The sequence below is a fragment of the Eptesicus fuscus genome, chromosome 8, assembly GCF_027574615.1.
Source record: "Eptesicus fuscus isolate TK198812 chromosome 8, DD_ASM_mEF_20220401, whole genome shotgun sequence".
NCBI lineage: Eukaryota > Metazoa > Chordata > Mammalia > Chiroptera > Vespertilionidae > Eptesicus > Eptesicus fuscus.
In genome coordinates, this window is record NC_072480.1 from 74,027,865 (window position 1) to 74,040,860 (window position 12,996).

The 12,996-nt window shown below is 43.4% G+C and overlaps 1 protein-coding gene across 4 annotated transcripts in view; it reads left to right on the forward strand.

Annotated features, from left to right (window-relative positions):
• ARHGEF7 (Rho guanine nucleotide exchange factor 7) overlaps positions 1-12,996 on the forward strand; it is a 139,717-nt gene that overhangs the window by 72,521 nt on the left and 54,200 nt on the right. For all 4 annotated transcript variants that reach the window (XM_054719970.1, XM_028148819.2, XM_028148823.2 and 1 more), the window contains one exon: positions 4,901-4,989. In XM_054719970.1, coding sequence (XP_054575945.1) covers positions 4,901-4,989 — 89 coding nt within the window. The remainder of the gene's footprint in view (positions 1-4,900; positions 4,990-12,996) is intronic.

The following is a 12,996-nucleotide window of genomic DNA, read 5'->3' on the forward strand; positions in this document are numbered from 1 at the left end:
ATAAGGTTTCTCAAGAATTTCCTAGAAAAGGCCGATAAATTTAGCAAGACCCTCGAGGATATGAAAAAGGACCAATTAGAAATTAAACATACACTGACTGAAATAAAAAATATTATACAGAGACCCAACAGCAGACTGGAGGAACGCAAGAATCAAGTCAAAGATTTGAAATACAAAGAAGCAAAAACCAACCGGAAAAGCAAAAAGAAAAAAGAATCCCAAAATTTGAAGATAGTGTAAGAAGTCTCTGGGACAACTTCAAGCATACCAACATCAGAATAATGGGGGTGCCAGAAGAAGAGAGAGAGCAAGATACTGAAAACCTATTTGAAGAAATAATGACAGAAAACTTCCCCCACCTGGTGAAAGAAATAGACTTACAAGTCCAGGAAGCGCACAGAACCCCAAACAAAAGGAATCCAAAGAGGACCACACCAAGACACATCATAATTAAAATGCCAAGAGCAAAAGACATAGAATATTAAAAGCAGCAAGAGAAAAGCAGTTACCTACAAGGGAGCACCCATATGATTGTCAGCTGATTTCTCAACAGAAACTATGCAGGCCAGATGGGAGTGGCAAGAAATATTCAAAGTGATGACTAGCAAGAACCTACAACCAAGATTACTCTACCCAGCAAAGCTATCATTCAGAATTGAAGGTCAGATAAAGAGCTTCACAGATAAGAAAAAGCTAAAGGAGTTCATCAACACCCAACCAGTTTTATATGAAATGCTGAAAGGTATTCTTTAAGAAGAGGAAGAAGAAGAAAAAGGTAAAGATAAAAATTATGAACAAAAAATACATATCAACAAGTGAATCTAAAAATCAAGTGAATTAAAAATCGGATGAACAGAATAAACTGGTGAATATAATAAAATCAGGGGCATAGAAAGGGAGTGGACTGAAAATTCTCAGGGGGAAAGGGGTGTGGTGGGTGCAGGAAGAGACTGGACAAAAATTGTACACCTATGGATGAGGACAGTGTGGGGAAGTTAAGGGCAGAGGGTGGGGTGGGAACCGGGTGGAGGGGAGCTATGGGGGGGGGGAAAGAGGAACAATTGTAATAATCTGAACAATAAAGATTTAAATTTAAAAAAATACAAATGAATAAATTTGTACTTTTTAGGTATTTCTCCTCATGGAGTTTTCAAAGTTAACCTTAGCAAATTAGGAAAGATAGAGTTTGAGTGGGTCTCAAAGTTCTCTTCAGGTGACTTCTGGGAGTTGTTTTCAAATTTATTTGAATGTCATTAATATCTCTTGGTAATACAATTCACCCTTGAACAACATGGGGATTAGGGGTGCCAACTTCTGCTCAGCTGAAAATCCAAGTGAGGAAGCCTTACTGATAACCTAAGCAGTCGATTGACACAGATTTTTATATGTATAAAGTAAGGTAGAGAAAAGAAAGTGTTATTAAGAAAATATATATTTACAGTATTTATTGAAAAAAAAACACATAAAAGTGGATCCGTGCAGTTCAAACTCCTGTTATTTAAGGGTTAAATGTAGTTGGTTTCACAGATGCATCCCTAAGAGGAGCCAGCCATTCCTTATTTATAAGTGTTTATTTATGGCAGGAGTGACTGCAGCACTTTGTTCTGCCTGAAATTCTCATCTTAACCCTGAGTTTCCGTGTGTGTGTGTGTGTGTGTGTGTGTGTGTGTGTGTGTGTGTGGCGGGGGGGGGGAGGTAAGGGGGAGAGAGAGAGAGAGACCCTCTTAAACAAGTGTATGTAACTGCATTTGTTATTCAAGAGCTCTTGGTGGCTGTCACCTGGACTCCCTAGTTTGCATATGCAAGTAACTTTGGAAACATTTTCTGTATATTTTTAAAGGTAAAAATAAAGTAATATTGGCGACCTATTATGCTAATTATTCTTTATGTCAGAGGTTGCCAACTGGTGGTGGCGGACCACTGTGGTCTGTGAGGTCCAAAAGGTTGGTGACCGCTGCTTTATGTCACAGTTGAACCAAAGGAATAATTTCTTTTGGGAATAACTTCTCATCCCTAGTGTTTTCAAATTACCTGAGTAAATGCAAAATAAAGTTATCCCCATCTCATTTTAAATGTTGGCATCTGAGAGAGAAATAAGCAAAAGCAAATACTTTACCATATCACTTTATAACCGTTAAGAATAAAATGCTAGGATCACTTAACATTTTAGTATTGCATCTTTTCAGTAATTTGTGTGGCTTTTTGATGTTGGAATGGGATTATTTTTTAAAGTGTGTATTATGTAAGCATTGTAACTTACAGTGTATTTAATGCTTCATTTTCTGTAAGCAAAGTGTGCCAGGTCCTTAACCATACAGATTCCTCTAACTGGTGATCTTGTTATGATCATTTTCTTATGAAACAAAAACACTGACTTCCTTTAAGTTGTGAGTTTTTCTTTTGATTTGGTTTACAAATATTTTATTGAATAAACAAAACTGAAGTCTACCTTTAAGTGATACTTTTTGGGCTGTGTGTGTCCAGGTAAGTTCTCAAGCATGTCCAATTTCTCTCTTCCACCTCTTGGGAAGTATAAGGAGCCGTGATTGTTTGCCCTCTGGTGGTGAGAGATGGCAGTGTTCTGGTCAAGTTTCATGTATTTGTACCTTTGACCTATTTGTGGTTTCTTTTTGAAATTGTTCCTATTTAAAGACAAATATCTCAAAGAGTCTGCATAAAGATGTTTCTAATGCTTGCTGCAAATGCATTGTGTATTCTTCTTGAATCTGTACTTAGCATTTATTTTCTGTACACATTTTTTTTTAATATGTAAAACCCATGGATATCTGCATTTTATACACACAAACAGTAGAGAATTTTTAAATTCAAAGGAGATGGAAGGAAAGAAGCAACAGGGCTGGTTCTAGGAATGAGTGACATTGCGTGCTGCTGTTATTAAGTAGACATGGAGGCTCTCAGTCATTAGTGGGCAGTGTGATGAGGGTGTGCAGCTGGAAAAAGAATCCCATTGTGGGCTAAAGTGGTGGTGAGAACAAATCATGTTCTATATCCTCACAAGTACAGTTTCATGTGTGCATAAACATTCACCAGGGTTTTTTTCCCCAATTTTTTTCTGATGCATTAATTTCTCCCATTTCTAGGTAGCTCATTATCTGTACAGTAAAGGCTCTCTTTAAAAGAAACAGCAACTTACCTTAGGTGCTGGTTAGCTTGAGATGATGAGTAATAACCTATGTTTGGCAGTGATGTGAGAACTTAATTAAATGTGTGACTGTCATTTGCTGATCCACAGATCTTTAATAAGCAGTCACACTGCCACTTCCTAAGTTTGTCATACTTAATATTTTCTGTTTATTTTTGACATCATAAAGTGCAAGCTGTTGGACACAGTTATTAATTTAACTGTGAAAGAACAGTGATATAAATATTTTCTGTGCAGTGAAAGAAACAAAGGTAACACAGAACGTTGTGTATGTTTTTGGTTTTTTTTGCATTGCTGGAAGTAAGTGTTTTCTCTAGCCCTCACCCTTCTTCGGTGTGGAATGGGTGATGGTTGGGTGGGATATCTTTATACTGTGGGTTGCAGAAGTATTCCTGCAGAGAGGGGTAACATTTGCTTCCTCAGGGGCTCCCAGAGGTTTTCTTGCACCAGGCAAATCCTGGTGGTCCTGCAGGAGCATGGTGTAGATTTAAGATACACTTTGGCAGAGTCAGGTTCTGGGTTTTGATTTCTGAATGGTTGTATACCCAATCCCTGAATAGCAAGCACACTTCCTTGCTGTTCTTCTGGACCAACAGAGAAGAAGCTTGAATAGAAGCTTCTAGTCTTTTTTTCATCAGTCATGCAGGTCACCAAGAGACCCACCCCATTCTACTCTGCTCAGATTGCACCAGGGCTCTCTTATTCCTGCATTGGTTGCCCCCCAGCCCCTGGAGCCACCCTTCCTCACCCCCCACAGGCTCCTTCCTATCATTGCCAGTGTTTTTCATCCCCTAGGGAGTCCCCACTCTCTTTTTCTTTTATCATATCTGTGTTCTGTTGTTTTTAGCATTCTTACAGTTTATTGTAAGAAAAGGAAAACCTGTTTCTTTAGTTGGCCACTGGAAAGGTAGCACTAAAATTATGTTCTCACCATTTCTCCACCCCTCAGTAATAGTGGATTGTATCATTTTTTAGCTATCAGACACACCCACCCCTTAGAACCAGAGATAGACAAACCTACACATAGAACTAATGTTAGACACACCTCTCCCCGTTGAACCAGTGATAGACACACACACACACACACACACACACACACACACACACACACACCCACACACACACACACACACACATTCTGAGAGCTATGTTATCAGCACTTCTTCAGTACCAATTGTGCTTAATTTCTCTTGAATATATGTTGAATAAAAGCCATGCAATTTAAAAATACTTGAATCCTTGCAGTATTCATGGCGGCTTTCATTGTTGTCACTTGTGTGGAAGTTCTTAAGGCACTGTGGTTTTTTCTGTGTGTGTCCCCCCCCCCCGCCCCCCCCCCGCATTTGGGTGGCCTTTTTTCTCCTTTGTCTATCACCTTGAGCCAGACCATATTGTTTAGAGACTTTTGCATTCTGAGTGATCAGAATCCCTGAAATATAATCTAGACTGTGGGTCTTGATGCTTTAATTTTGTGAAATATCTGCCAACATTTTCTCTAATTCTGCATGGGTACTATTTTACCTTTACTCAGCTCTCTGAGGTCAGGTTGTTTAGCATGAGGAGATGCAAGCACTGTGGTGCCCCCGGAGGGGTGCAGGCCTTCTGTTCAGCTTCCCCTTTTTGGTTTATTTCAATTGAGGTTGCTGGACCAGTCAGTCATATTGGGCTATGTGGGGGCTGGTGCATTTGGTTGTCTCTAGTTTTGATCAGTAAAACTACATTACATTTTTGTTTCAGAAAAGCCCGTGTCTCCCAAATCTGGAACATTGAAGAGCCCTCCCAAAGGATTTGATACTACTGCCATTAACAAAAGCTATTATAATGTGGTGAGTAATTGCAAAACAGTTTTTAATAATACTTTGTTTTTTGAATGTCTCTAAAACTCAGTAATATAGAATATAGGTGAACTACTGAGAATATGATAAGGATATAAAAATATAAATCACTATCTGTCCCACCCATATAATTACCACTAATGTTTTGGTATATTTCCTTCTAATCCTCTATGCAATTGTACCTTGTTCTTGTCACATAACTTGGTATTGTAATTATATCCCCATACCATTACAAGTCTTCAAAAATGAGAATTTAAAAAGGCATATAATGTATTTTAAAATTTTTATGTGTATTGAATGCGATTATACTTATACTAGGAGCCCTTTGCATGAAGTTTCGTGCAATAGACTTTTCCTTCACCTGGCTGCCAGCACCAGTTATCCGCCAGCAGCAGTTTTCCTCTGGCCACCCGCCGATCAGAGCGCCTCCCGCCAGCACGATCGGCCACCCCGAGAGGAACTCCGATCGGGAGGCGCTCCGATCGGGTGGGTGGCCAGAGGAAAACTGTTGCTGGCAGAAAACTGGTGCCAGCAGCCACGCAATCGGCCACCCCGAGTTCCGCCACCAGCGTTTTCCGCAGTCTTCCGCAGCGCCAGACGTTTAAGCCGGTGGGAGGAGCGGGGGTTGGGGACTCGCGAGTCCCCGCCCCCCGCTCCTACCTCCAGCCAATCGGCCACCCTGAGTCCCGCCCCCCGCGCCTCCAGCCGGCCCAATCGTGGGAGTAGCGGAGTGATGGTAATTTGCATATTACCATTTTATTAGGTATGATTTGGAGTAGGCTGTATTTTAGATCAATATAGTTTCTTTATATCTTAACATAATAGTAAAGACAAGTGATTCAAATTCTAAAACTATTGCATTTTGAAACTTATTATGAGCACTTTGTAAGCTTAAAGATATCTGTGGTATTAAATCTAATATCTAATCCAAACCTTCTTTGTCCCTACACAATTGCATATAGTACAGAAAATAGGAAGTGATAATCTTTATTTGGATAAAATTTTACATTGCTATTATGTAACTACTTGGTATGATAAACCAGTAAAGTAAACTTTTAAATTGTGGTTATGTTTTGAATTCTGTGAAAGTATGCACTTATTTAGTTGTTTTTCCCCCTACTTCCTATCTTTTTTTTTTTCATGACTAGGGGATACATAAATTGGAGGCCATGAGACCTTTGAATTTTTGAAGTGAAATAAATAACTGATTAGTCTTTCTTTGCAGCAACCCTTTTACCATGAGTGTATCATTTTCTGTACTTTTATTAAGAAACTAGAGGCCCGGTATACGAAATTTGTGCCCGGGGTGGGGGTGGGGGTGGAGGTAGTCCTCAGCCCGGCCTGTGCCCTCTCACAGTCCGGGACCCCTTGGGGGATAGCTGGCAGTCAGACAACCCTCTTGCAGTCTGGGACCCCTTGCTCCTTACTGCCTGCCAGCTTTCTGCTCCTTACCGCTTGGCTCACTGCTCCTTATCCACTGCTGTTGCGCTCGCCAACTGTGAGCCCGGCTTCTGACTGAGTGGCGCTCCCTCTGTGGGAGTGTACTGACAAGCAGGGGCAGCTCCTGCATTGAGCATATGCCCCCTGGTGGTCAGTGCGCATCATAGCGACTGGTTGTTTTGGTTTTTCTGCTGTAACGGTTGCTTAGGCTTTCATTATATAGACTAGGGGTCAAGTGCACAAATTTGTGCATCTTGAAAGGAACTGTAGGCCATGAGGCTGCAGTGGGTACAGGGGCGGGTCTCAGCCCATCCTCCGTGCCCCCGCCCGGCCCCTCCCGCTGCGCCCCCGGTCCCCTGTCTGCTGGCAGCCGTGCTCCCGCTGACGCCGCTCCCACGCATTGAGGGAGCTGGCCCCACTTGCATCTGCTGATGGAGTGGAGTGATTAGGGCTGGTGCCAGCAGTGGGTGCGAGTGGGGCTGGTGCTGTCAGCGGGTGTGAGCGGCAGCTGCATCCCCGATTGCCCCTCAGGAGGAGGGGGAGGTGGAAAAGCCCCCAGGGGTGATTGGGGCCGGCAGCTGCCGCTCGCACCCACTGAGGGCGCTGAGTGATTGGGACCCACACTGGGCGCCAGCAGTGGGTGTGACGGTGGCTCTGGCGCCGGCTGCGGGTGCAGGTGGGGCCAGTGCTGGCAGTAGGTGCGAGTGGTGGCTCCGGTGCCAGCAGCAGGTGTGAGCAGCGGCTGCTGGCCCTGATCACTCCTCAGGAGCAGGGGGAGGTGGAGAAGCCCTGAGGGGCGATCGGGGCCAGCAGCTGCCGCTCGCACCTGCTGATGGCACTGAGCGATCGGCGCTGGGTGCTGGCAGCGGGTGCGAGTGGTGGCTCCAGCGCCGGCAGCAGGTGTGAGCACCGGGCGGGACTGCAGCATGCGGGAGCAAAGAATTTTCAGTAACCAGTAGAGGCTCGCCCTGATGACAGCAATTGGCACCCACCTTGGTCTGGCGCTCCAGCTCACCTGCTCCACCATCCTGCCACAGCCGACGCCCACCATGTTCTGTGCTCTGCCACCTGCTGACAGTGCTTGCAATGTTCCACGCGAGCCCCCTGGTGGTCAGTGCACGTCATAGCGACCGGTTGCTGGGTTGTTCCGCCGTTCAGGCTTTTTGCATACTAGCCTTTTATTATATAGGATGGTGAGCCTGGCTAGTGTTGCCCAGTGGGTGAGTATTGACCTAAGAGCTGGGAGATTGCAGTTCAATTCTCGGTCAGGGCACATGGTTGCAGGCTCATTCCCCAGTGTAGGAAGCAGCTGATTGGTGATTCACTCTCATCATTGATGTTTCTATCTCTCTCTCCCTCTCCCTTCTTCTCTGAAATCAATAAAAATATATTAAAAACAAAAAGACAACCATCATACCTAATAATAGACAAACATGTAAATTGACCGTACCTCCGCTACGCCCACAGCCAATCAAAGTGAGTATGCAAATTAACCCAACAAAGATGGCGGTTAATTTGCATACGTAGGCACCCAGCAGCCTGGGTCCCAGGAACTTTCTCGGCGCCCAGGTTACTCCGAGGTAGGCCCCGAGTGGGTCCTGAGCAACCTGGGAAGGGCCTGAGCCAGGGGGCTCCTGGGCAGGGGCGGAGCTGGCGATTGGAGGGAGCTGGGGGGCCCCTGCCCAGGCCCCGAGGCTTTAGGCCTTGGCAGGGGAGGAGCCGGCGATCAGAGGCGATCGGCAATCGGTGTGAACTACAGAGGAAACACCTTTTCTGACCGCTCATTGGCTAAGCTCCCTGTATGCCACTGGTAATATTCTTAGTAACTTGGGTATAAGAATCCAAAAAGGTGATCTAGGGCTTTTCTACCACACGCCTGGAGAAAAAAACGAAGGTCCGCTGCTGGAGGGCTAAGAAATGTAATATCCTGCCCTAGCCAGTTTGGCTCAGTGGATAATGCCTAGGCCTGCCCACCACAGGGTCCGGGTTCGATTCTGATCAAGGGCATGTACCTAAGTTGCAGGCTCATCCCTGATCAGGGCCCAGGTCAGAGCTCATGCAGGAGGCAACCAATCAAAGTGTTCCTCTCACTTTGATGTTTTTCTCTGTCTTTTTCTTTCTCTTCCACATTCTCTAAAAATCAATGGAAACATTCTCAGGTGAGGATAAAAAAAAAATAAAGAAAGAAATGTCATATGCTATGAAAGACACATCTTGAAAATGCCTAAGAAAGTTGTCATTTTTTCATGGTGAAGGGACTGAAGTCTATGTTGATGAAAACACCTTAGTGGCTGCGGTGACTGGCAGTGGCTGCAGCAGTGGGGTGATGGGCTGGTGCCTTCCCCTGATCAGCCCGGTCGCCTCCCACAAAGGGAGGCCAGACTGTGGCTTACACCCACTCCCTATGGGGAGTGGGCCTAAGCCATCAGTAGGACATCCCCTGAGGGCTCCCAGTATGTGAGAGGGGGCAGGCTGGGCTGAGGGACACCCCCCCCTCCAGTGCACAAATTTTATGCACCGGGCCCCTAGTCCTATATAATAAAAGCATAGTATGCAAATTGTCCCCTCGACCAGGAGGTTGGCTGGGAGTTTGACTAGGCGGCGGGGTTGGCTGGGGGAAGGGAGGGAGGCTCCTGGTGGTGGGTGGCGGCAGGCGGTTGGGGAAAAGGGAGGGAAGCCCCGGCCGGCTGCTGCTAGGGACCCTACCAGGGCATGAATTTCATGCACTGGGCCTCTAGTTAAAAAATAAAAGAAATGATGACAAATTGTGACAGATTTTTTAAATCTTCACCTGAGGATATGTTTTTATTGATTTGAGAGAGAGAGGAAGGGAGAGAAAGAGAAACACTCATCTATTGCCTCTTGTACATGCCCCAATTGGGGCTGGAACCAGAAAACTAGGTATGTGCCCTGATGGGGACTCAAACCCGAGACCTTTCAGTGTACTGGACGATGGATGCTCCAACCAGCTGAGCCACACCGGTCAGGGCAATTATAACAGATTTAAATATGGGTCAGTTCTACTACACTGACCTATTGCCACAGTCTTTGCTGTGAGTGCATATTCAGCTTTCTAAGCATTTACCTTCCATTTGCCCCCAAATCTTACAGAACAAGTTGGCCTTGAGGAAAATTCATTCACTTAACAAATTATTAGGAGCCCACTCTTTGTCAGGCCCTGTTAAAGGCATTGGGCTTATAGCAGTGAATAGAAATAGCAGAAATTTCTCCCTTGTCAGCATACGTTCTGATGCATGAATACAGCTAATTGTTTTTCTCACCTTCTGTGTCCATTTCATTGCCTCCTCTTTTCATCAGTTCACTTTAACACTTCTCATTCCCTGGGTTCTGCGCATGATGCCCCTAAATGCCTGCCACCAGCAATCTGTGACTTATTTTCCGTGTATTGGTCAACTCCAGATCTTCTTTTCCTGAGAAATCCTGCATTTGAGTCCTTGTACTTACATCCTTGTACTTCTATGGTTTCTTTTCACCAATCATCTGTTTCATCTGGACTCTGACTTCCATCTCAACTCTGTCAACTTTCAGAACATTGGACTCCTCGGCACATCCTGTATTCTGCCTGATTCTGAGGGCCACCTTCCTTTCTTGGTTATGCTTAGCTCTCCACATCCTCTTCACTCCTGTGCCTGTTGGATGTTTGTTCCTGGGATGTGATTCCACTATCTTCTTTGCTTTTTAGTATATGATGTGTTTTATATGTGGTTTTGGGCCCATAGCCAAAAAAAAAAAAAAAAAAAAAAGAGAGAAAAAAGTTTTTTTTTATGGTTTTTCACAGTTTTTAGTAGGAAAACTTAACTTTCAACTGTTGGAGCTTCCTTTTCCTCTTATATTCTTAAATGAGACTTTGGTTTCTGTTCTGGGAAGGGCTTCATGTAGGGAATAATGCAATCATAATCCACAGTGATGTTCTATAGAGGGAGCTACTTAGTTTCTATTAGAGTCTAAAGTAAAGTAGTCTCTTCTTTTCAGTGGTTTCACTTTCCACAGTTTCAGTTAACCATGGTCAACTGAGGTCTGAAAATACTACAAGAAAAGTTTCAGAAATAAACAGTTTATAAGTTTTAAATGGTGCACTCTTCTGAGTATCTTGATGAAATCTCCTGCTCTCCCACACTGTCCTGCTCTGGCCAGGAATTATTTCTTTGTCCAGTCTATACACGCTGTATATGCTACCCGTTAGTCATTTAGAGGTCATTTCAATTTTCAAATTAACTGTTGTGATATCAAAGTGCTTGTGTGCAAGTAACCTTTATTTTTTAAATTTTAAGCTTGGCTTTTCTAGTATTCACCAGAGTTCAGTATTTAGCCAAAGATTGCTTGAAGATGGTACTGAACCATGCTTTCATTCTTTGCCAGTGTGTCTGTCTGTGGTTAGTTGATAATGCATTGGAGCAGGGCTGGGGTGGGCGGAAAGCTTTTTAGAACTTAAAAACAGTGAGTGGAAACATACAGGCAAATACCAAAGTTGATTAGGCTATGTAAAATTTAATAAATTCTTTGCCTTCAAACAATGTAAACCAAATTACAAATTAATTGGAACATTATTTGCAACAATTATAACAACACAAGATTATTTTAAAGTGTGAAGAGCTAATTAAGACAAATTCATTCAGATTAATAGATAAATAGGAATGGCTGTGTCTTAAGTTCAGGCTCCTCTAACGAAATGCGATAGAGTGGGTGGAGACGTTTATTTCACACAGTTCTGGAGGCTGGAAGTTCAAGATCAAGGTGCCAGCATGGTCGGGTTCTCCATGAAGTTACTTTTCTTGGTTTACAGAGGGCTGCCTTCTGTTGTGTCCTTACAGGGTGGAGAGTGCAAGCTCTGGCCTTTTCATCCTTTTATCATGACACTGATCCCATCCTGCCCTTGTGACCTAATTACTTCCCAAAGGTCTCGCCTCCTACTACCGACACATTGGGGAGTTAGTCTTCAACATGTGCATCTTGGAAGCACACACACATTCAGTTCACACTCTGACTAAATAGTTAAGTTTTCCATAAACAATTGGATAGCAATGTTATATGTATCCAGTAAGCAGAGATTTAAAGAGAGAATATTCAGTTCCAGTAATGGTGGAAATGTAAATCTATATAAGGATTTCTTAAAAGTAATATGGCGTATATAGAATTCTGAGGATACTCAAGCCTTTTAATCTAGTAATTGTACGTCTTGAAATCCATCCCAGAAAAAAAGTACCTGAAATGTATTTAAAGATGTTTGTGCAAAGGTGTGTTCATAGGATTATTTGTGATAGTAATAAATTACAGGCAACCTAAATATGTAACAGTACAGGAATGGTTAAGTAGCCAGAGGTATATCCATTTATAATTATTAAAAATGTAACCCTGGCTGGTGTGCTCAGTGGTTAGAGCATTGGCCCGGGCAACAGAGGGTTGTGGGTTTGATTCCCGGTCAAGGGCATATACCTACCTGGGTTGCATACTTGATCCCTGGCCCCAGTTGGGGGTGCATGCAACCAATTAATATGTCTCTTTCACATTCATGTTACTCCCTCCCCCTCTCCCTCCTTCCCTTACACTCTCTCTTAAAAAGAAAAGTGCTTTAAAAAAATATAAAAAATGTTTGATGTTAAGTGCAATAAGCAGAATATAAAATTATTTAGGTAATGTTATTTAATTATGTAAAAATATTGTCATAGAAAGTAGAAGGGAGTGTATCAGAGAATGGCTTCTTTTGAATTTTATTGCTTGGTAATAAAAGTGGTAGTGATTTTGGAAGATTACTTTGGCACCAGAGTCCAGACTGTTGAAGATGGAAGCAGGGCATTAGTGACCACTGGTGGGGGCATTGGGGCCTCAGTCTTGGAGAGTGACAACTTTAAATAGTTGAGTAGTTTTTATACAAAGCCCGTTACCACTGTTACCTTTATTTTTGAATGTGAAAGCTTTGAAATCAGTCTGTTCTCAGTGTCTGGTCAGTGAATAATCAGGAGTGCCCTTGCTTTAGGTGATGGGGTTGGAGTGGGGTTGGGGGTGTGGGTTCAGGCTTTGTGTGTAGTGTTTGTGTGCCTTGTTGGTGGGCTGGCCAGGTGCGAGTCCCTAGCTGCCTATATAGTCACTTGACCGTAAAATGAGGTTGATAGTGCTGGCCTTGACCTTGTAGTATTGTTGATTAGCAGTTGGTCTTACGGTAAGTGTCTGGCAAAGTACTTGGCTCTTGGGTTTTCAAGATTACTAGGTGTACCGGTTAATAATGTGGATTTTGTAATCAAAGAAAACACAATAATTTCAAGAGAAGCATCAAAAGTGCTTTATTCAAAGTAATGTCCATCGCTAGCTACACATTCCCCCCATCTTTAGGTAATTTCTGGATACTGTCCCAATAGAACTTTTCTTGTTTTGAGGCAAACCATTCAGAGACCCAATTTTCCTCTTCTTTGTATGTTTTGAAGTTCTGCTCAGAAAGTGCATGTGCCATCGATCGGAACAAGTGGTAATCTGAAGGAGCAAGGTCTGGTGAATACGGAGGGTGGGTTAATACTTTCCAGGCAAGATCTTTTAACGTGTCTT